Consider the following 25332-nt stretch of genomic DNA (forward strand, 5'->3'; position numbering starts at 1 on the left):
AACTGCTGAAGTAAGAGTCGTGTTCCATCTCCAGAACTTCTATTAGTCCGTGAAAAACTTCTAAAGAATGGTGAGAACAGAACAGTCTATCTTTAAACTAAAAAAATGACTGCTTGTTCTTTCAAATTTGTTACTTCAGTCTGAAATTCAAGCAGATATATTTCAAAATATCCCAGCACTCACCTCATCAACTGCTGCAGCTTGAAGGATAAGATCTGGAACCGTGTCTGTAAGCTCGTGATGTCCCCAGCTTTTAAGATCTTCTTCTAGTGGTGATCCTAACTAAAACAGGCATTAACAAGTGAGAAAGATTTCAGAGTTTAGAATAAACAGAACTATTACTTCATGATTATATATATACATATAAACTATATTTGTTAAACCTGTTTCTCAGATTGTCTCTGCTTATCTAAGCAACCAGAAATCTTTGCAAAGTTGCCAATATCTGAATTATCATCTTCATCTGGAATCAGTTTTTCCACTGGGTCTGAAGCTAGGTCTTGAAACCCCGGAAATTCTCCTGATGCATCTAGCTTACATCGTTGACAGTCCATATTCTCGTGAATATCTGACCTATTAAAAAACAAATTATTATTCAGATGATGAACTGATGAAACAGTAAACTTTGTATCTGTTAGAATGGAGATAATGAGAAATAACATTGATCGAACACTTTTTAGGACCAAGTGATGGAAATATTGTCATTGATGTCAAAGATGCAAGAAGACTATCATCAATGTCAAAGGTGATGGTTAAGGAATTGGATAGCTGTGATTTGTATGAAGACATCTCCATAATCAGATGATCAATTTTGAAGATGAACTCCATGTACAAGATGTATGAAGACATCTCCATTAACAGATGATCAATTTTGAAGATGAACTCCATGTACAAGATGTGGGTATACAGTGATCAATGCAGCGATCTTCTTACAAAGACAATGAACCACTAAGCAACAAACTGATATATATATTGTCTCAGTAAATGGCTACAGAGCACAGTGACTGAGAATATATACTGTATATTCTGATATATAATGCTGTACATAAACAGAAAGACATGATTACAGCAACAAATGACCAAACCATAGAAGGAAAAATATTGGTGCAGTAATCAAAGTTGTGGAAGAGACTAAGACAGATACAAAATGACAGCATGCCAGTGTAGAGAATGACAGTAGAATATAGAAAACTGCAGTATATTCTACAGTATACAAACATGTATTGAAGACTCTGTATACAATGATATGTCACAGTATACTAACAACATACATAAGACTCAGATACACATGCACTGATTATTAATGATGAATAAAGAAATACAAACATCTACATAATGAAGTAGTGTGAATATATGCCACTTGACCATGGAAGAAGACACGTGATAATAGAGGAAGAATATGAATGAGAAAGGTGCGGATATTTTAAGATGAGATGTTCAATTAAAAACAATAATACGATTCATACACAAAAGACATAGACTTAAAGTTACCTTCTTGATAAACTTTGAAAGGGTGCGATGAAGAATATAATAGAGATACATTTAACGTAATTGTGTTAAAGTATTTTGAAGCTGTGTGACTCCTCATTTGTGAAAAGACCTGTCTTTTAGATAAGGATATATATGTTGAATGATGGAAGAGTCGGGTGAGTGGAATATGTGAGGAGTGTGTGATTATTACTGAAAGGAGCATAGCACATACGTGTGAATGTGTGTGAATATGGAATAAAATGATCCTTGAGATTTACGTGTGTGCAGTACATGAGAAGAACTATATATCAGATTTATGAAGATTTTATGAAGAACTTATGAGCAAATCTTGTACAAAAGTTTGGATCAGATTTGGAGCAGACTTTATGTCTGATTGAAGAAAAAATTGCATCAGATTTTGGAACAGATTTTGTGCCCTATTTGTAGCAGGTTTTGGATCAGTCATTGAGCAGCCATAAAGCAGTGTTAGATCATATTTGTAAAGAGTGTTGGGGCAGATTTATGGAATGTGTTAGATCAGATTCATGAAGTGATATAAGAGTGAGTAACAGTTAACATTGAGAATATAAATCAGAGAAGAGAAGGGATGTTCGCTGTCTGTGGTGTGCACAGAATGAAAAGATTTTAGAAAGTAATATGATGTGTGAATTGTATAAAGAGTATACATGCAAACATAAAGAAAATATATTCAGATAAACAGAAGGAACATGATCAAGCTGAATAAGAATATATAGAAGATCATTTCAGATTTGTGAAGGCTTTGCATGAGCAGATAAATTGTATATTTGATAGGAGGGATATGAGAAATTAATAGCAGATTAAGAAGATACTTTTTATGTGACTGATTAGTAATATTCATCATAACAGATTTGAGAAGATCAAAGTCCATCATCTGTTGTTATAGCAACATTGTAAAGGTGGAAATTCAGATTTATATGAAGTGGGTTGGTGCTCACAAATTCAGAAGTGGGAGTTGGTGCTTCCAGTGGGTTGGTGCTCACAAATTCAGATTTGGGAGTTGGTGCTTCCAGTGGGTTGGTGCTCACAAACGAAGTTAGGGGTTGGTGCCTCTAGTAGGTTGGTGCCTACGAACATTGTAAAAGAAGATTTATATAAAAGCATTTATTGTCGTGGTTTTCTCCCGTAAGGGTTTCCACGTATATGTCTCGTGTTCTACTTGTGTTCATATTATTTAGATCACATATGAATGTTGGTGTGCAATGAATATGTTAATGAGATAAGTTATATACTTATGATTGAAGTTGAAAAACGTGTGCTCTTCAATTGGTATCAGAGCCGGTTCCTTCTATAAAGCCTAACCGCTTGAAGGTAGATCGTGTGAGCACATATGGGAAAAAGAAAAGGAAATAAGGGAAAAGGAAATACTAAAAGGAGTATAAATAAAAAGGCAGCAAGTATAAGGAATGAAGTAATAGATGATGAATTCTTTGAAAGAGAAAACCATTCTATATGCAGTGATGATTGTATTGATATCATAGAATCAAATACATGTGATAACATAAAAGCTAGCACAGGTGATGAGGTGGCACTTGGAATACACATGGCAATAGCAGATGATGAAGTGACAAATGAAGATGACCTTGGGAGTGAAATAGAAGAAAAAGAGGCATGTAGTGAAGAAGAGGATGTAGATCTCATGGAAGAACTTCACTATGCTTACAAGGAAAATGAAAAGCTCAAAAAGAAGATTGCAAAACAAAAGGCAAAAATTCAAGAATTGTGTAAAGCTCAAGAAGAATCAAATGAAATAATTGAAAATCTGAAAGTACAACTAGAAGAGGCCAAACAAACTGAGGATGTAATGATAGATCAATTCAAAGAAAAAGAATTAGATTGTGATAGATTAAAGCTTGAAGTTGAATCCTTAAGGAAGGAGTTAGAAAACTCTTTGAAACAATTAGATCATTCAAAAGAGGCGAGCAGCTCTAAGGACGTGGACTCTACACAAAGAGAAGATGGAAAACCAAGTAATTACATGAAGACTTTTATGAAGGACAAAAAGGAGGAGATTAAGAAAGAAAGTACAATCCTACCAAAGACAAGTTCACCTTCAAAGGAGAACATGGACAGTTGGAGAAAGCCTTTTCATCAAAGACAACCATATATTCATAGACATTACTATCATTTTAATGGACATTGTTTCACTGGGTGTGCTTGCACCATGACCTGTCCCAAATCTGTTGTGAAAATGTTCCACAATCTGTTTAGCTTCATTCTTTCCAACACATCTCAAATATATTCCTTCATGATTTCTTCAGTATAAAACCAAGCCTTGTAACATAAAATGCTGACACTTCAATCTTAATGCTCTCTTCTGAGCTAGGCCCATATGCGCGGGGCATCTATGGTTCAATAAATAGCAAACAATATCTTTATACCATTCATCTGGAGTGACATCTTCAATTGCATAGACTTGTCGAACTAATCTAGGTCCATCAACTGCTAGAGTCTGCGCTAAGGCTTGACCTCGAACAAGTCTCATCAGTTGTATCTCAATGTCGTACTCCTGGATAGTGGCGACCCACTTTCCTCTTCCTTCTCCTAATTCATTCTGCATAAGGAGCGTCTTAACTGTTGCATCTGGGACAATGGCATAAACTTTTGTCCTCAAAATGTAATGTCTAAATTTCTTTATTGCTTTCACCAAAGCATAAGCTTGTTTTTCTACATTCGGATATCTCAGCTCCACATCTTTCAACGGCGCGCTCATAAATGCTATGGGATGTTCATCTTTATCTTCGTTCTTCTGTGTAAGGACTGCAGCACAAGTATGTTCTGAGGAGAATGAATACACATAAAAAGGCCTCGCATAATCAAGACTGACCAAAACAGGAGCCTCAACGATGGTGGACTTGATCTCTTCAAATGCTTTCTTTGCTTCTGTCGTCCAATCCATCTTAGCATCTTTCTTCAACATTTCATTCAGTGGTCATATTATCTCAGCAAATCCGGAGATAAATTTCCTCACAAAATTAATCTTACCGAAGAAGGACTTCAGTTCTTTCTTACTGCTCGGGAGGTTTATCTTAGATATAGCCTCAACTCTTTCTGGATCAATGGAGATTCCTTTCTCCGAGATAATATGTCCTAACAATTTTCCTTCTGTAACCCCGAATATGCATTTCTTGGGATTAAGGGATATTCCGTATTTTCTGCATCTTTGAAATACCTTTCTCAAATCTTCAATATGATCTTCTCTTTTCCTTGAGAAAATTGTAATGTCATCCATGTAAATAATGATGCATTTTCCAATCAAATCTTGAAATGCAATGTCCATAGCTCTCTGGAACGTGGCTCCAGCATTGATTAAGCCAAATGGCATCCTTCTGTATGCAAACGTACCCCACTTTGTAGTGAAGGTTGTCTTTAATCTATCTTCATATTCTACCATCACTTGATTGTATCCTGAATATCCGTCCAAAAAGGACATCATCTACGATACATTCACGATCTGTAAAATCTCATCCAATGATGGAAGTGGGTAGTTATCTTTTTCTGATGCTCTATTCAAATTTCTAAAATCAACACAAAGCCTTATCTCTCCACTCTTCTTTCTAACTGGGACCAGATTGGCGACCCATGTTGAGTGTCGCACAAGAAAGATAATCCTTCCTGACAGCAATTTCTTCACTTCTTGATATATAAGAGGCTCCAGCAAAGGGTTCACTGGCCTCTATCTCTGCCTAAATGGCTTACTGTCTGGTTTCTAGGGAATGGTATGTGTAATGATTGATGTATCATATGTCTTCAAATCATCATATCCCCATGCAATCACATCGGGAAAATCTCTCATATTCTTTAATATGCCTTCCCTTTCACTGGGTGTGCATGTTTTCCCTATGAATACATTCTTAACTTCGTTGTCATTTCCCAAATTCACTGTTTCACAAGCACTTCCACTTGAGTTGTGCAATCTTTCAATCTTCATTTTATCTCTATCAAACATCCTTTCTAGCTCTATCATTCCCTTAGGAATGAAGTTTGTCTTCAACTCTAGGATACCATCTGAATCATATTCTGCTTCTTCGGCTTCCTCTTCATCAATAACCTGACTCAGGAAAACATCTGTATTTGTCAGAAAATCTAATATATGCTTATCATCTTCAAAAACTTGGAAATTGGTGACATTATCTGGTACGGATGGAACTAATGCGAGTTCCACTGTAAACTTCTTCAATCCTTCCATGGCGATGGGTGCCAAGGAACTAGCAGCCTGTGCAAGCACATTTGCTACTTGATTCTGTGATCTGTATATTGACTTGATATTGAAAGCATCAAAGCTCTCGATGAGATCCCATATCCTGTTGCGGTATTTTGTCAATCTTTTGTCGTGGCAGACATACTGCTTCTGCACTTGTCTTACTACAATCTCTAAATCTCCAAACACATGTAAAATCTTCACTTTCTTCTGAATGGCTAACAGCAATCCATGAACTAAGGATTCATACTCAGCAACATTGTTCGTACATGGAAACTACAATCTATGGGAGGCCAAATAAGTTTCCCCAGAGGAACTTATCAATTCAAATCCGGCTCCTGACCCTTTCTTTGACTTTGAACCATCAAATCTCAATGTCCAAACTTGATCTTCGTCATGTATTTCTTCTTTGATTTCATTTGTAACTTCTTCATCTGGCCTAGGAGAGGCCTCTCTAATTCCTTCAAGTGTCAGAATTTCAGGAATTCTCTTGTGTATTTGATTCAAAGCTACCTTGCACATTGCGCAAGAGAATTCAGAATCAGCAATATCATGAATTCGACACCAATTAGGCAACAATAAATTTTGAATGCGAGCACGGTTGCCTAACTCAACTCCCTGTTGGATATTCTTGAATACAAATCCTCTGAAACTTTCAAACATATCAATTTCTTCATCTGTATCATGATCACTTTCTACTACAATTTTCGTGGAATTCACAATCTCATGATTTTCTTCTATCTTTTCAACTGGGTTTTGAAGCATCAAAACCTCTGCAACTTTCGGTCTGTAATTTCCTAGGTTTGTTTCCAGGAAAAGAATTTCATTGTTTTCCCCATATTCTATTATCATCAATCTTAATCTTGGGGTACTATCTATCTTGATCTAGTTTGGTACACCTCTCCATGGCAGCCACATGTGAGAGAAATCGGTCGAAAAGTAACCATTCAATCTTCATGACCAATCTCGACTGAGGAGCATGCCATATCCGTCTGGAATGTCTACAACTAATATATCTATGAAGTGCTGGACTCTTGGATCCGTAGCCAACTGCATATGAATATTGTTTAACTCTCCAATCACAGGTACCTCTATCTTATCTAATTGTGTAACTCTTTTACTAGTCTGTATGGGAATGAGACCCAATTTCTCGCATATAGCCTTTGGCATTACATTACTTGAAGCTCCGGAATCCACCAGACAATTATGTAAAAGCTTGCCAAAAATCCTTACTAAAAGTAAGAATGGGGCTGGCTCATCTTGATAATTCACTGTTGGCTTATCCCTATGGACTTGCAAGCTTTCTTCCTTTTTCACACTTTCTTTGGAAACTTCATCTTTTTTAACCGTGCTCTCGACAGAAGCAATTTCACTCTTAGGAGGGATTTCATCCTTGCTAGGATTTTCAGTCACAACTAGTGAATCCTTAACTCTCTTTACATTATCTCTTGTGAGAAAAGCTTTGCCTTCTAGCATATCTTCTTTCTTTGGCACATCTGTCATCTTTACTAATTATTCTTTGTCGGGCATATTAGATGAATCTTGAACACTACATGCCTCTTCTTATGACTGTTGAATATTTGGTTCATCTTGAACAACATTTATGCTCGCTTGAGGAACACTTGAACCTCTCTGAATGTTGGAACTGGTTTGAGCTGATGCTCTCCCGGCAGTATTCTCATTTAATCCATTCATTAATGTATCTCTGATATCAGGTACCTTCATTAGTTCAAACAATGATAGGCTTACCTTGATTTTCTTGAATTCCTCTAACACACATAGACTCAGCCGCTTCAACTCTTCTCCTTGAGGGGGAATGTTCTTCTGTCTATACTCAGGTGAATCTTGTGGATAGCTTGGTGTATTGCTAGCACTTGGATTTGGTGGCATAGCAAAATTGTTCGGAGGAACGAAAGTAGTTAAAGGCTCTTGATTCCTCTGATTCCTCTGATAAACTCTTGGTCCAGTGTTTCCTGACGACTGATGAAACACTTCTTTAATTCCTTCAACTAAAACATTGTTATTCAATGGTGGGAAATAGTAATCTGGATCTTCAATAGGTCCATTGGCTGAAGCAGGTGGGAACTGAGAATTGGGCGGAACCATAGGTCCATTTGCCGATTTTGGAGGGAATCTTCCACCTTGTTCGCACATTAAACTTTCTTCATAAACTGGAGGAAACTTGAAATCCTCAATGATTAATGCTTGGTCATATCTTGTAGTGGGGACAATTTCATATCCCGTCGTTGGAATGTTTTCTGAAGCTTCACTATTTCGCACTTCCTGCTGGAAAATGTCAGCAGCAACCTTGAATTCGGGACAATGCAACTCTGAATGCTGACTAGTGTTGTGTAATCTACACCAATTTGATAAGGCAGCCTCCGCGAGGAAAATTCTGTCAGCCGGTCGACTTTCCGAAGCAGGCGGATTGTCAAGAGGTGACGGCACATTTCCATTGTTGGGCACAATATTCCACGTTCTCTTCTGATAGTTCTGATTATTGCCACGATATCCTTGGTTATTCTGATTGTTGTTCTGATAATTCTGATTGTTACTTTGGTAACCTTGATTGCTGTTTTCATTACCACCTTGATAATTTCTATGCATACTGCAGAGCTAATTGTTCTGGTTCCTCAGGTGAGTAACCTCTGTAAATAATTTCTTTACTTGATCTATTAACTCTTTCATTTCTTCTTTCTCCTCCTGTGTCCTTGTGGATGTTACAACATTTTGCAAGTACACTAGATGTGATTGCGGAGCATTAGAAATGGGTGCTCCAGGATGGAGTACCAACTGATTTGATGGTTGAGCAACTGGATACATCGGCTGTGGAACTTGATTCATTATCGGCGTCTGATGCACCAAAGCTTGGCTTAAATTCTAAATTTGATTGGCGGTCGCGGGCGACCCCAAATTGAGCAAAGGTCCACTAAGATTATGACGTAATATTTTACTAACTTCTATTGCCTTCGCATATGCTTCGTTCAAATTTGCTGGAGAGGGATGAGTATGCACAAACATAGCTGTAAGTGGATCTAAAGCATGATAATATATCTCTCGAGCATCTGGAATGAGATAAGGAGTCTGCAACTTTGTGTAAGCTTTCTGGAATCGGTTGTTGAATGAATTGATAGGTTCATTCTCTTGCCTTTTGCACTCAACAAACTGTCTATGCAACTCCGATGGGGAAATTTGGATTCCAAACTTTCCAATGAATGTCTCTTTTAATTCCTCCCATGAGGTGATGGATCCTGCAGGTAAATGGATGAACCAATGATACGCTTCTTCTCCCAAGGAATAGAAAAAGAGCCTGCAAGCAACATCTCCATACTCAATCGGTCTATTTCTCAAATGGTCTTCAAACATCTTGATGTGATCTTCCGTCATCCGGCTTGAGTCGCTAGCATTGTACTTTGAACAAAAATTCTCCGGATTCTTCGGCATCTCATGAATGTCATTGAATGCGAGCGGTGACGGGTTGGTAACCAACCAGGTAGCACCATTTGGGGGTGGTCCTTGATTCTCGGCCATCTCCTGGTCTTCTTGTCGAAACTGCTGAGCTTCCTCTTGATTTGGATCTGGAGGATCTGGAAAAGTATTGTCTTCTCTCAGCACGTCCCTTGGATTGAATACTCTATCTCTATATGCTATATCTGAATTTGGTGAAGCCTCCCGCCTTCCAAGTCTGGATCTGCGAGGAGTCCTCAACTCACAATGTCTTCGATCTCCAGGAGTAGATCTTAGAATCCTCTGAAGTCTCTCGGGTGAGAAGGAATTGATGCCATCCAGGGTGATCTATCTAGGATCAATCCGGACTTGTTGTAATCTTTGAGCAAGTAAATCTATTTCAATCTACTCCTCAATTTGTTCGTCAATTCGTTCAGCTATCTCTTCTTCTTCTTCTAAGATAAGAGAAACTCCGATGTATTGTGGTGCACTTGTTTTTACTTCCCAGGCAAAGTTGTTCAAACTGGATATAATCTTTCTTTCATCTCCCAGGTTCGGTTGCTCGAACTCAAGTTCGTCCAATTCAAGCTCGCTCGTTCTATCAAGATCAAGCAGCACCATGGTATTTCATACTAACTTGAAATCTTCAACAGGTTCAATTTCTTCCAGGCTGATTGGTAGACTGGTTCTCACGATCAACTGCTCCAAGAACAATGATAATCGGAGGCAAGCTTCCCAACTGCTCTTCTTTGTCTATCACTTTTCTCACTTGTCTGAATTCAGCGTGACTACTTTGGTTTCTCCAAGCAAGAGTGTTGAATTGTGAAATGATATCTCTTTGTTCACCTTGGATAAGTTCTTCTTCAGGCAACACCATTCTGGAACATAATCTTCAAATGACTGCAAGAATGTTGAGCGTGGGAGTAGGGACAAAAGTCCTGGATAACTCCTACAAACAAGATTTGAAGTCAAATTGTCTACGCATTCAGTGCGTTCAGGCCCTCCTTCTAGCGCCAAAAGAATGTTGATGTGTTTTTTATGCACAAAACATTTCAGAATAAAGTACCAAGGTAATTTACCCTCTCTTGAACAAAATCACCTCAGATGCTAACAATGAGATCAACTAAAATGATTCCAAGGTTTCTACATGTCAGGTGTTGACGAGTGGGTAAGTTCAGTGGTTGATGTGAATTGCTGTGTTTCACTTTGGGGACTTACGCAAATGTTTGGATTATCATGAATGATGCGGAATAGGTGTGCTGACGACCTAAGATTTATCAATAAGGCTCTGGATTTACTTCCTACTAAAAAAGGGGGAAAAAGAATAGGGTTAAGGAAATCTATTCTAAAACTAGGAATGTAGGAAATGATGAATGGATCTAGTGGAATCAAACCAGGCAAGGTCTCACAATCAGGTATTGACACAAGCTTAGTGCAATCATCTAAGGTATACTTAATGATTTTCAGACTATAACCATCAAACGTAGACACCATCCAAATTGATGCTTGTCAACGGACGCATAATAGTTGAAGTTATGCTTACTCAAATTCCAATTGACCACACAAGGCGCTAGTGGTATGGATTAAGGATTCCACACAAATAAATTCAACAAATCTTCCACTCAATCTAACATACATGAAAATAAATTCTAATCTAATTTCTAATCTAACTTGGAGGAATTGAGAACCATCAATGCAAATACAACACTTGAAGAGCAAAATCACCAACAATTGAACAATGACTAGGATTCAAATAGTTGTAGCATATACCAACAATTCTACAAAAACTCTCTCTTACAAATGAGAGACAAAGGGGCATATATAGAGTCTCTTACAAAATGGATGGCCCAGATTGATCCAAGATCAACGACCGAGATCATGCCAACAAAACCCTAGAATTGCCCTAATTAGGGTTACATCAAAAATAGTGCCACCAACATATGGCCCAATGAAAAGATATCTAGTCATCATATAGGGAATCTTCTAGAAGATTCCTCCCTGCATCTCTCTCTCTCTCTCCTAGCACACTCCAAGAATCTAGCCAATACTGAATCTGACTCCTCCATGGAAATGCTAGGCAAGGTATCCTGCTGTAAATCAATCACATCCAATGAATCCGAGCAAGCATTCAAAGTGTTCTCCCATTCAGGCATGAGCTTCTGCGAATTATGAACATGAATCAACAAAGAGACCAAGTCATCTATTTGACTCTTCTGCAAAGAGTCCAACTGGCAAAAATACATAAATTTCATCGTCTCTTAATTCGGCTAAGTGTAAACCACTAGCATCACTAACATCAACACCCAATAATTCCTCAATCGAGGCAAGGATCTTCATCTGAATGTCTTAAATTAATCCTTCCATCTCCATACAACTCGATTGGGCGTTCTCATAAGCTGATTTCTTCAAGGCTAATGCACAATACCAGCCATGGAAATTATATATGTCTCCACTGTGCACAATGTTCTTGCTGACCAAGGTGGAATTAGGAACCTTCTTCAATGCCAGGAGGCATGGAAAGAGAACCAATTCCCAGTCTATGATTGCTATCCCTAGCTCCACATGGAAGAAAATTTCCATTTTAAAAGAGTGAATGATACCTTCCTCATGCACATCACCTGGACATTGCAAGGTGGACTGCACCAGAGACTCTCTGAAGTGTCTATGGACTTCATCAGTCGATTCGGGTATTCGTATATCCAATATCCAAAGTTTACTTACCTCTGAATTCAGGGATTCTCCGGGTCTCCATACAAGCTTCTAGCTTACCATACCAACCGAGTGGTGTTGCTCGAGGTTGTAAGGCAATTGGAGGAATACATGGTGATTCAAAGCGATAAACAAAAGAAGGCAGAAACTTCCTCTCTTACAATTGGTAATGGGCTGGAGACATGCCCATCGTCACAAGCTGCTGCGACTGCTGAGAAGGAGCTAGCCTGGTATCCCTTTTATCAGTACAAGGCAAGAAGGAATTTCGATCCATTCCACAGAATAAAGAAGGTCGAAGGAATGACATTTGAACACAAGGCTGATCTAGAAGATTATTGGGCTAACGCAGCCGATAGTTTCAAGATCAGGAAGAGGTTTTGGTCGAGAATTCCTTTGAGCATGGTAAGAGCAACAGAGGTATTCAGAGTTGCTGACCAACTAGATTGGGCAGAAGGGGAGAAATCAGATCTAGCAGACCTCATGAGGACAGTGGTTGAGCATTCCAGGTGGTGGACATATGAAAGGACAAAGCAATTAAAGTCCAAAGGTGTGACCTTAACCTACGAACTGATGGGAGTGGATGACTCTTTGCCCTCCAATCCTTGTACCTCTGCACGTAATGCCTGAAATCCAGAAAGTGTTGGGTCTCGAAAGAGGAAGGAGTTAGTTGGAAGCTCCGTAAAGGTCACAGGAAAGAAGATTATAGGAGAAAGAAGGGAGTCCTGAGAAGGCCAATCCATCCTAAGTGTCGCTTCTATCATACCCGATCACAACGCAATTGGGGAACAAGAAATGAACATATGCATGATTAATGATGAAGTGAGAGTGCCTTCTCCCTCAGTTGAGGAAGTAATGAAGGAAGTGGTCCAAAGTCCGGACAGAGAGCAAACTGAAGCGACTACAGTCTTCTTAGATGGCATAGCTACGAACACAGGAGGGACAGATGATGGATTTGACCAGAATATTGTAGAGCAACCAACTATCCCGGATTGGCTAAGGGAAAGAATAAAGGCTAAGGTCCCCAAGGAGACCTGTTCCAAAGAAGTCACAGCAACATTCCTGGAGAAGGTGAATGAGCCAATTATAGCTAAACCACCCAAGCCCGCCAGAAAGTTTTCTCTGATTCAACGAGACAGTGCAGGATTCAGAACAGTTCAAATAGCGATGCCTAGAGAAGGAAAAACTAGGGACAACTTTGCCGCAGATGACTACAAGATCACCACCATAGAGTTGGGCAAGCCCACTCAAGACCAAGAGGTCCAATATTTCGATGACTCTTGTAACGCTCTGAAGGCAAGTTTAGCTCAGGAGAAAGAGAAGAGAAAGAAGGTTGAAGAAGAAAACTAGCAATGGACAAAGTATGTTCTCCATCTTACCAAGCCACTTAACCATGAGATCCCGGTTACCCCTCCACAGCCTCTTCAACAGGTTTCAGTGAAGGATTATGAGGATATGAAGGGTACATTCACACAGCCCAAGGAGTGGATTTCAAATGCTTCAGCACGTGCAGATATACTGGTAGAAAATTTAGTGTCAGCACATGAGTCGACCTCTTTACTGGTCAGCCGTATCCAAGATCTAGCTACCAATTGGGAGGACGTAGAGGAAATTCAAGATGAAATACTTCCTCATCTGAAGGTTATCTGGGGGTTGTCGAAGAGAAGTCTGGTAGATGTAGGTGTCATACAGGCTGGAGATAGGTATGACTTCAACACCTGGTATTATGCCTTGGTTACCCGGATTGAAGTTTGGAAGAAATCCGAGACCAAGTGCTTTGAGACTGAGGAGAGTGTCAAGGAGATTTTGAGCAAGGTGTTTCATGTAGCGTCTGAGATCTGGAAGAAAGAGAGTATAAGGGAGAAGCACTTGCAGGCAGAGAACCTGAGAGCCAGGATTCAGTCAAGCTTCTTCAAGGATTCAGGGATGATTGACAAGGGCGATCTTTCAAAGATTGCAAACTTTCTCTTCATCGATGAGAACTTTCTTGCCCAAGCGGTTGAGTGGGAAGGTATCGTCGCCACACGTACCGATGATGTGGACATCATCGACTTTAAATTAGCAGTTTGACAAGTGTCCCTATGGAGGAGGTCAAGCTTATTGTGTCCAGGTACATCGATTCTGCAAAAAAGGAAAGTAGGCGCTCACCCCAGTGAGATTAGCAGTTGTACCACATGTTACTTTCTTATTCATTCGAGTTGATAGTGTTTTGGGAAACCCTAATTAGGGTTTATAGCTTTCAATCTGGGCCCTTGATCATTGTTTGATCTCGGTCGTTCATTTATTTTTGAAAAACTATATAAGGCTACCTCCTCTCATTTGGAGAGGGTGAGGTTTTTGATGTATTGTTGCGTAAGGTCATTTCCAGATAATATATTGCTTGTGCGCTTGCTTTGTAATCTCTATTGTTTGAATGATTTGCATGGTTTCAATTTCCTCAACACCTAGTTAAAATTAATCTAAATTTGCTTTCATTGTTGTTAATTTGAATGAAGGATTTGATAAGTGTCAATCAATGGTGTATCTCCGCTCATACATTTTGTGAATGGATGATTTCCATTTCACCATGCAAAGTTAGCCTGAGCTCATCCTCTGTGCATCCCAACATCTTAATCATAAGCACAATCCATTCAAGATTGCACCGGCTTTGTGTAGTTGTCCCTAGTGTGGCGAAGCAAGGTTTGGTTTCTCGAGAGCACCCAATCGACACTGTCTCTGGAGTTCGTAGGATTAGATTAGCCTTCTTGAACCCTATCTCTTTTCTCCTTTCTTTTAAAAGTCTAAATCCCAGAAAATCCAAAAAAGAAGAAGAGCCTAAAATTGCTAAATCCATCTAAGTCCAGCAATTCAAGACAGTTGTTAAACGTAAGTCCCCCTTGACATTTTTAGCATACACTACCCAAGGAGCTATTTCACTAAAGTCGCTTGTTCGCACATATAGACCTTGGAATCAGTAGTGAATTTTTAGGAGAGGATAGAATACCTTCGGGTATCCTATCCTAATGTTTGGTAGATGATGAAACAGACACCAACACAACCTAAAGGAGCTACAACCCCTGCACTAAGCACCTACTTAGTGTAAACAATATGAAAAACTCAAATATACAAAAGAAGTTTTGCAACCTTTCAAAGCTTTGCACTGTCGGTTTCTATCTTACCGGTTTGTATCAGCTCAACACACACTGCAACTTAGCCTTCCTGCTAGTTCTAACTCTCCTTAATCTTCTCTCCCCATGTTCTGTTGAATACAAATTACACTTGGTCACTCTCTATCAAGTACTGCTTCTTTCAGTTTGTCACCTCTACATTCTATGCTCACTCTGTCGGTTTTTTCCTTACACCGGTTTACCCTGCTTCTCGTTATCGGTACAATCTTCACTCACAAACACTTCAAGTGTTTATTCTCTTCGGCTCTCAGACAATAATTTCACACTCTTCTTTCTCCCTTCAATAGCCACACTATCTGACTTAGGCCGCAATATTTAAATTGAAGCTTTCTCGCCAAGAACCAATTCAAACAGAGGGTGGCTACGGTTTCCTTCTCCCGACCAAATCTGCATCGAATCTGATCCAATCCACCTTGGATGGCACACCTGCATTGGAGGAATAAGCCATCACGCCTTTTTCATCTATCCAAAGTATGTTTTCCAAAAATAGCAAACCCGACCATGATTTCCAGCCTTGAAGTTTGTCGACTCATTTATGACCCAACTGTTTCCTTCTCGAGGACCTCTTGCAATCTGATTTCTTTGCTTCGATCCAGGTGCCAACAACTCCCTGATCTTTCTCTGTCGTTCATTCTTCCTTGAGTCGCATCAATCTGTTATCGACTCATGATTTGTGGTTGTTTCATTTAATGCCAACTAACTACTCCAACAACCATGTCGATGGAAACTTCACGGACCTCTGAATGCTCGCCACCTCAGCTCCATGTGGCATCACATTGACATACACTAAGTTCACGAACACAAGGTCGGTTTAAACTTGAACATTCAACAAACTTATACCGACACAAGCCCTTATCGGTGAGACCTTCTCCTGCTGCTAACCGGTAGTGTACACTACACTGGTAGCACAAACAAACAGCCAGCCTACAAACTGGTTACAACTTGCCATGCCAACACACAACTTCATATCACCTCTTCCCGGTGATGTCACTAACAATCTCAATACCTGCTTGTCTTCCACGCCTTCATGTCGGTTCACAAGCCTCCATGTTAATCTTCCTTATGCCGGATCAATCTTCTTCATACCAGGTTGACATACCTCTATCGGTAGCCTGCAATACCGATTGACATCAATGACAACTCAATGCCAACAATCTCCCCCTTTGGCATTGATGTCAACATTATCTGTTCCGCTTTATCTCCCCCTCTGATAGCAATGGCAAAGGAAACCTTAGTCTGACACCAATAATCTCTACCTTGGCTACATCCGGTTAGGACACAATATCCCCCTGTGTCCATGCTTCATGATACAACAGTCATAAGATAGTAACAATGATTGACTCCCCCTGAATCATACATCCTCCTACGCATTTAAGTGTTGTCGGATGGTGGGACAACTCCCATCTTTTGTCTCAAGTACTCAAATGGACCTAAAGGAAGTGGCTTGGTAAATATGTCAACAATTTGCTCACCAATTGGAACATAGTCAACTATGACCTTCTTACTGCTACCTTCTCCCTCAAGAAGTGATACTTGATTGCAATGTGTTTTGTTCTTGAGTGCATTATTGGATTCTTGGAGATGTGTATTATTGGATTCTTGGGACCCTTGCAAAAGAAGCATAACTTCTTCTTACGCAAGTCATTAAGTGTCTCCCTATCCAGAGGTGCAGCTGACTTGCCCTTTGTGTCATCAACCTTTTCCTTACCTTTGTTGAATCCCCCTCTATTATCTCTGAATGATGAAGAGCCCTTCGAACCCAACCTATTTGTTGGCGCTGCAAGTTCCATGCTACGAGCTTTCTTCATGGCTTCCTGTAATGTGAGAGGATCAAAGGCCTTAACCCACCCCTTGACTGGTTCAGTCAACCCTTCTGTAAATAAAATGACTAGCCTCCGCTCTGAAATATCAGGTACCATTACTGCAAGCTTTTGGAAGTTATTAATAAACTGCTCTAAACCTCCTGTCTGTCTGAGCTGCGCTAATTCCCGGAAATATACCTCAGGATCCTTCTTATCAAACCTTTCTATCAGCTTATCCACGAACTCCTGGTAAGTGGTTACCTGATTGTGCTGCAACGTGATCATGCCGTGCATCCACCAATCATGAGCTGCCCCGTCCAGGTGTAAAGTGGCATACTTGAGTGCTTCGAATTCTGTCATAGTCTTCAAAGATAAAAAGGTATCCACTTTATGAATCCATGCCCGAGCAGTCATTTTCCCACTTCCATCAAATGTGGGTAATGTCAACTTGTTAGTGACCCGTTGCGATTCACTTTGTTTTTCCACCTGTTTCTGTCTGTTAGCCCTATAATTCAGATACCTGTCAAAAGTCCACCCATTCTGTACATATCCTGGTAAATCTTCCCACTCTTGCGTTGCCAGTCTGAGCTCATCTCTAATATCTCTTTCCAAATCATTAGGTGTGGGTGGTGGTGTTTTCGGACGGAATGTAGGACGTGTGGGTCTATTTGCTGTGGTAGACCGTGTTCCCTATTCGTGTTGTGATCCTGCTATGCTCCTGTCATCACGGTCATCATTATGGTCATTTCTCCTATTCCCCCTAACCAAATGGCGCATCAAAGCTTCAATGTTCTGTAAGGTTCTATCCTGGGTTGTGGCCATTTGTTCCAAACGTTGCATAATCTCATCATCCCTCCTGTTTCTAGGTGGGCTTTGTGATTGCCTATCACCCATGTCCTTACCTGGTGTAAATAGAGCCCTGCTACCTCTGTTGTAAACTTGATTGTACGGTGACCGCATAAACCCTATCAGGCTGGCAGGAAACCGCTCTGATACCACTGTAGTATCCCTTAATAATGTATGGAAGAATTGATGATTTTGATTCAAGGAATATTGTCCAACAAGTTACATACAATCTACAACTAAGCACTTTACTGATTTGCAAAGTATATAGGAAACATATATCAATTTAACTACCAAGGGAACAACTCAATTTTTCATCAATTCTAGAATTGACATTATGTCAAATAGATGTCATACATGCTTCAGAAATATGGGAGTTTGAAGTATACAACTGTTGCAATTAATTTCTGATCACTATTTCAGACTTTCTAATGATAGACAATGACATTCATTGATACATGAACAAAGATGTAAGTTTGCAACTGATCTCTAAATCGAACCCTGACAAGATAGTATTCCAATTAAGCACACCTGAATTGGCTGAGTACCAATTCCGAAGAGCAACCCTTCAGAGGATCTTTCACCCCCTCAGTTATGCAATCACTTGGGAGGTATCGTTCCCAATGATTCAGCTGAATACTTGTAGACCTTCAAGCTCCACAAATGCTCAAGTAGATGCACTAGAGAAAAAATAAACTTGGATGCCAAATGAGAGACCCATGGGGTCTATTTATACACATAATAGAATCTTCTAGAAGCCTCTTAGTCTTTCTAGAAGTATCCATAACTTTCTAGAAGTATCCATAATAGAATCTTCTAGAAGCCTCATTGCACTTTTTAGATAAAAAGTTACTTCATAAAATAAAAAGTGCACCTCAATTTAAAAATATAAAATCTTGGCCCCAAATAATAAAATATAATGTCTCCAAGAGCATAATGAGCCATCCATTCACCAAATAAACGCCAAAATGACTCTCTCATCACAACCATCTGCCTACGAGAGTCTGGAATAGGCAAATCCACGTAAAGTGTCATGTCATACTAAAGAGGGGACATGACATCTGGTATCTCCACCTGTATGTCCTTCAATGTTTGCTTATTCCATAGCACTTGTGAGCAACATGTAGCAGCAACTATATATTCCGCCTCAGCAATGGATGATGACACTGAGTCTTGCTTCGTGTTGTGCCATGATACTGACCGGTCTCCTAAGTAGAAAGCACCTCCACTTGTACTTTTCTGGTCATCAATACTTCCTGCCCAATCTACATCATTATAAGCCTGCAAAGTGAAGTCTCCTTTCTTTGGATACCACAGGCCATAGCTGATAGTTCCTTGCAAATAGCTAAAGATTCTTCTGACTGCATTTAGGTGAGACTGTTTAGGAGCACCTTGGAATCTTGCTACCATGCAAACAGCTTGTACAATATCCGGTCTAGATGTTGTTAAATATAACAGACTACCAATCATAGACCTATACAGTGTTTGCTCAACTTCTGGTGACTCATCTAGTTTGCTCAACTTACAACCGGTAACCATGGGAGTACTTACCGGTTTGCTGTCCTCCATTTGAAATTTCTTCAGCATGTCTTTCACATACTTGGTTTGGGAGATGAAAATTCATTTCTCCTGCTGTGAGATCTCCAAACCAAGAAAATAGGACAACTCACACAACATGGACATCTCAAATTTTGTCTTCATCTGATCTGCAAATTCTTTGCACATGATGTCCTTGTCTCCACCAAAGATAATATCATCCACATATACAACTACAATAATCATGTGATCTCCATTTATCTTGACATACAAGTTACTGCCTGCATTCCCTTTCTGCAATCCTTGCTCCTTCAAGTATTTATCCAACTAGGAATACCATGCTCTGGGAGCCTGCTTCAAACCATACAAGGCTTTCTTCAACCGGCATACAAACCTCTCATCATCATGTAAAGGATAACCCTCTGATTGTTCCATATATACCTCTTCTTCAAGGTTATGTTGACGTGTCTGAAATCACATCGCTGCAAACTCCATACGGCCAACGCAGAATAGAATAGCCAACTAATTAACCTACTCTCTCTTGAGATAAGGAAGTCTCTAATGCTGTTTTCTAAGTTTGATCAAAGGAGAAAACCTCAAGGTTTCTTTTGTCAGGTCTTGACTGCGGGATCTCTCAGTGGCTTGATGTGTTTTTGCTGGAAACACAAGGGGGACTTACGTTTAACTGGCAATTTTATGGATAAGTTCCCTGGAACTTTTACGATCTTTCTATCGGATGATATTGGTTAATTTGATGTTGTTTTAGTAGGACCGCAGATTTTCTGAATAAAAAGGGGAAAAAGAAGGGAAGGATAGAGAGGGAGAGAGAGACATGAACTGTAAATTCTAACTAAGACAGCAAATTCAGTCAAGCAGACAGACACCTCTAGGAAACTAGATTAAACATCATCAGCCATTTACACACAATGTTTGCATAAATCCAGTGCAATCCTCAAAGGAGAAACTAGATTTTCATATTATCAAGTACGATATTAGAACTTCTACATTCATAGTATGTATTTGATAACCGAACTGAGCATGAAAGGGTCCAGATTAACCATGCGGAAAGAAAAGCAATTAGTTGTTCTCTAATGGTATGGACTGTAAAGATTCTATCAGATGCTTGATCAAAAAAAACTGCTGTGTAAAATAAATAGACATAACTGAAAGCTTTCTAAATCAAGTGAAGAAGGAGACCATGCACTCACAAGGAAACTTGAAAATAGTCTTAATTCATTGTATTAATTCTTGCAAATTTCTTCAGAGCTTTCGCAACAATCCAAGAACTTCTTTTAAAAAAGAAGGAAAACCAGTCCCTTAAATAGGCCTCAAAAAAGATGAATGGCCTAGATTTAATCTAAACAAGTGGCCCAGATTCATCTATAAAGCATGGCTGCCCATACCCATAAATGGGAGGCAAATATCAACAACCACCCCAAAATGGGCAATAACTACCCAAAAAGGGATAATTACGATAATTTGGAACAATCCAAAAAGGTGCATAAAAAAAGTTTTACATTTGTTGACCAAAAGTCAACTGTCACCTTTTTGGGCAAAAGTGTATTTTTAAGATTTGGAGGGAAAAAAGCACTTTTGAGAGACTACTTTCTCTATTTCGGTCTCACACTCTTTCTCTAGAAACTGATCCTCGCCATGCAGGTATTCCCGCCATAAATCACGACCTGTTGCTCGTTCCTCGCAAACGTATTCCTGGAATTTGATACACAACTGGAAGAGCAAACTGAATGAAGGCATGGGAGGGTGGCGAATTTTGTACTGCATGCCCTCAAGATACTAGTCCACGTGCTTTAAACCGTCCTTCCAGCTGGAGCGATTACGCTCAAAGCATAATATATCTGAATGGAACTAACCAGCAAAACTTAAGTCCTTAGTGGAATAGGAAATCTTATCCGTCCCCAACCTTTCTTCCCAGTCCAATTGGATTGCACTGTCGGACAGGTCATTTATCCATCCTGAAACCATTGATCGGAGGATGGTCTTACCTAGTTCTTGCATGTTCCCCAGAATTACCTCACATGCGTCACTTTCTTTGTCAATAATTTCTTTGGTGTCGTTCTTCATGGTGATGGTCCAGTACCACTCCTTGAGAACACTGATGCTATGAGGATCTAGGATGTGTAGACAATGTGGGAATTTGCGCATGTGTCCAGGAAAGAGTTCTCATGAGGGGAAGGGTAGAGGCTGCCACTTCGTGCATGTGAAGGGATTCCTTCTTTACTTCTAACAACTTGACTAGAGTGAGCTCTCGATGGAGGGCCATTTCTTTCACCTCTTTAAGGATCTGTTCTCCCATTTTCTTGATGTCTTGCATCCACTCCTTGATAGCTTTTGCGGTATCCCGAATTCCTTCAAATTCAGTTGTGGTCCTTTGCGCCAACGCTGTCGGGGGAATATGGGATTCGGAGGGGTTGTGTAATGGCCTTAGGAGCTGATCGATGTATTCCTCAGCTTGCTCAGCACGAGCCCGATACATATCCTTTTCCGCACTGAGTATGTTCTGCACTGAATCCTATAATTCTTCTTTTTCTTGCTCTTTGGTAGCTCGTCCGATGGGGACAGTTGTGATGCTATAATCTACCAGTGTTATCTGATCTGCTGGCTTGTCTACGGGCGGGGTGGCAATATGAAGAGTGCGGTTCCTTTGCTCGTCCTTGGTCACTCTAGAATATGCCCTCGGTTTCTTCTTCCTTTTGGCTTTTGCTTGATCCATACGCGAGAAGATATCCTCTAGATCGATGGGTGCTTTGGTGGCGGCCCTGCGCTGAGCTCTAGCAATCAACCACTCTTGAGGCACTGTCTGGGTTGATGATAGGGTCAAGTTAGCATTCTGTTCTCCCACGTTCTCAACCAACTGACCACAAATTCGTAGCTGCCCTGCCACCAGAGGAGTGAAAGAGGTGTGAAGCTCTTTGCTTGCAACTGAATTCTCCCCTATTTCGCTGAACAATTGCCCGACATCTTCATGTGAAGGTTGCTCTTCAGTCCTCTCGAGCTCATGAGTTTCGTCTATCCTTTGTTCTCCCTCGACGGTGGAGTCGTCTTTAGCTGCATTGAGGAGCAGCAACTCGTGATGGCTTTGTTGGGTAGGTTCATGCACTTTGACCCCATGGGTGGATGGGATTTCTCCTTCTTCTATTTGGTTACCCAATTCGGTCAACTCGAGGGCTCTTAGCTCAGTGTCCAATACATCAGGCGCAGGAGGATCATTGGCCTCAAATGCATCGATGTCGCTCTGGGAAGGCGGAGCAGGTACGCAATCCAATTCTATGGCATCGTCGGACGAACTGGGATCTTTTGAAGATGAGGTGACCTCCGGCCTCTTTATAGGAATCTTCTCCCTTCTTGTTCTTTTCGATGTTCGAGTTCCTCTGCAAGCCTTAGCCTTCTTTCTTTTCTCTGGTTTCTCAGTTCTTTCCCGAGATGCACTAGATGTTCCTTCATCTTCTGAAGACTGAGAATCGAGACTGCCCATCAAATGGTAAGTGAACTGGACTCCCTCATGGACTAGCCTCTCGATCTGCTGATGTAGCCACTGACTTGTGTAGCTTGCCGGGGCTGCCATAACTGCCTCGAAATCTGTGATTGGGTCCTGGGACCAATCAACGCCTAGCAGGAGATGCCTTACTACTTCAAATTCTCGGGCCTAGAGGCAATTCCCTGAGTCTGTGAGCTGGTCTGGGACCCGAAGGTATTCAAAGAGTCGCATCTGCTGCACACTCAACCTAGAATATTCCCGTCGCTTGACCTCGTAGTCATCAGAGCAATTCTTCCAATAGTCTTCAACTAACTCCTTTGCTCTGTACCTTCGACCATAGGCTCTTTTAGCCAGATTATCGTGATCAAAATATTTTCTTGGGAAATGGTCCTGTAGGCCATAAGAGGCCAACTCCGCAAGGGACTCCTCTGCTAGGGTAGGGGTCTTTAAGTGGACATCATGGCTGCCTATGATCATAGGAAATGTGAATCCAGCCTGCTTGCTCTCTCGGAGTAAGATGTCGGCCGGGCGTGACTGCCTTGCAACCTCCATAAGAATTACTTTGTCAGTTGGATACCGTGGAAGTCGGAGGGGGGCACCATCGAAACCAGCTATTTGAATGTAGGAAAACCTGGGGAACTGAATGAACCAAGCTCGATACCTCTGCACTAAAGTAGTAGCATGCTCCGAGAGCCTTATGTGTAACCCTCCCTGCATTAGCCTAACCAGGCGCATTGTGAAGGCGTCATTGAAGCGTTCATACTGACCAACCGCGTAAGTCGGGCTGTTCTTTTCCCTCTGAGCTATATCCTGGTAGTGCAACTGTGGGTAACAATCATAGACCTTCACCTAACCGGGCCCATTCCCGATTTCACCTTTCATTATCAATCCTGGCAATGGTTGGTTTTTGGCAAACATATAGACCAAATAAGAGGTCATGGTTAAGTATTTCTTCGTTTCGAGCTCAATCAGCTGAGTGTGGATGTTATCGCTTATGATCTGGGCCCAGTCAAACTTAGACTTTCCAGCGAAGACCTGCTCTGTAAAATAGAACATCCACTCTTCAAAGTAGCTGGACTTAGGAAGTCCCATGACTCGGTTGAGTAAGGTGACCATATCCCCATGTTCATTAGGAAAATCACTCCTGGGGGTCTTTTTCACAATCCTGGTGCTCGAAGGCCTTTTCTCCTTGAACCATTCTTCGTTGATCAGTGCTTTGCATCGGGCCGGATTCATATCATATGCCCCTTGTGCTTCGTCTATGGTTGTAGCTGTGGGATTATTTGGAAAGGGGATGTCAAATGCATCACCAATAGCCTCAGGGGAGAAATCGTCAATATTCATATTCTCCAGAAGCACTAGTCTGGACTTTGGTTCATAATGCCGAGCAGCCTCCACTACTAATTCATAGTTTTGTATTGCTGGAGGAAAACCTACCCCTTGGGCGATGCCACTTTCCACCATCTGCCTAGGCCTGCCATATGCGTTGGGTGAGAAGACCCGATTCCTGAAGTCCTGAATATCGATATGGCCAAGGTCAGTATCACCAATGTTGTCCCAGACGCTCTGAACTTTCGACTCCCGCAATCCTCCCCTCTGATACTGATACTTCATCTTTTCAACCTTACGCGGGATATCTGATTTGGATGCTCGTGAGGTTTCGGCTGCTGCGGGAGTTTTTGATGATTCCACCGCCAATTTAGGCATTTATCTTGCACAGCCGGACGTGGATTACGAGGTGATACAAGAAAGGTAATGCGGGTTAGATAAGAAAATGCCTAGCATGCCAAGATTAATTTTAAAATTTAGTTTGGACATGGAGCAATATTTTTAGCTAACAGCTTGATCAATTTTAACCACAGCATATTCACGAAGATTCTTGACTACACATTTATACTTATCACTTCTGGATTTTGGATTAACTCCCAACAGAGACAGCATGAAAATTTTCTAAGTTTGAAAAGAGATGCAATTTCTGGCGAAGCCTTAAGAGTGGATTTCTAAATTTCGAGTGCCTTGAACAATGTTTATGAGCGAAAGAGATGCAAATTTCAAGAATTCAAGCAGTGCAATCAAATTTTACACATTCGCCCATTCGATTTAAGCATTTTTCAAATGATCATACGCAACAAAGCGTACTTACCTGATGGGAGCGGATGGCGAGAGATTACCCAACCTTGTCGTGTGAAAGGAACGGATGATCCTACAAAGTTTGAATTCCAACGGTTATCTCTTTGTTTTAAATTTTCATGGTTGCTGGACAAAGAGAATTTATCATTTTAAATGGTTTCCTTCTTACCCTGGGTAATTGGCAATCTGAGTTTAAATGATCAGGAGGGGTTAATGCAACACTTTACCTTCCTATTTTCAGACCTTGGATGGTTTTCAAATTTTGAACTGCGTTTTCCTCCTTGCAAGCCTTGCAAATTTCGCGTCTTCTACTTCGTGATTTGCACACCTCTGGCGAATTTCGGAGCTTGGATTCTAACAAAAAACTCGGTCCTAACACTTCCTCTTTGCAAACTCGGAGGATTCAACACCCTGGCGAAAACTTCGGACTTGACATCTCTTCTGTTGCAATTTAGAAAGTTTGCGATTTTCACCTGCTGGGGTTTTGGGTGCTTG

General features: G+C 40.7%; 1 protein-coding gene across 1 annotated transcript in view; it reads right to left on the minus strand.

The window, feature by feature from the left end:
- Positions 1–377: 377 nt before the first annotated feature.
- The window catches only part of LOC131032273 (DNA repair and recombination protein RAD54), a 187230-nt gene continuing 162275 nt past the window's right edge, over positions 378–25332 (minus strand). The window contains 1 exon segment of the mRNA XM_059218068.1: positions 378–573. Within this exon segment, the coding sequence (XP_059074051.1) occupies positions 378–573 (196 nt within the window).

Source organism: Cryptomeria japonica, chromosome 3, assembly GCF_030272615.1.
Source record: "Cryptomeria japonica chromosome 3, Sugi_1.0, whole genome shotgun sequence".
NCBI lineage: Eukaryota > Viridiplantae > Streptophyta > Pinopsida > Cupressales > Cupressaceae > Cryptomeria > Cryptomeria japonica.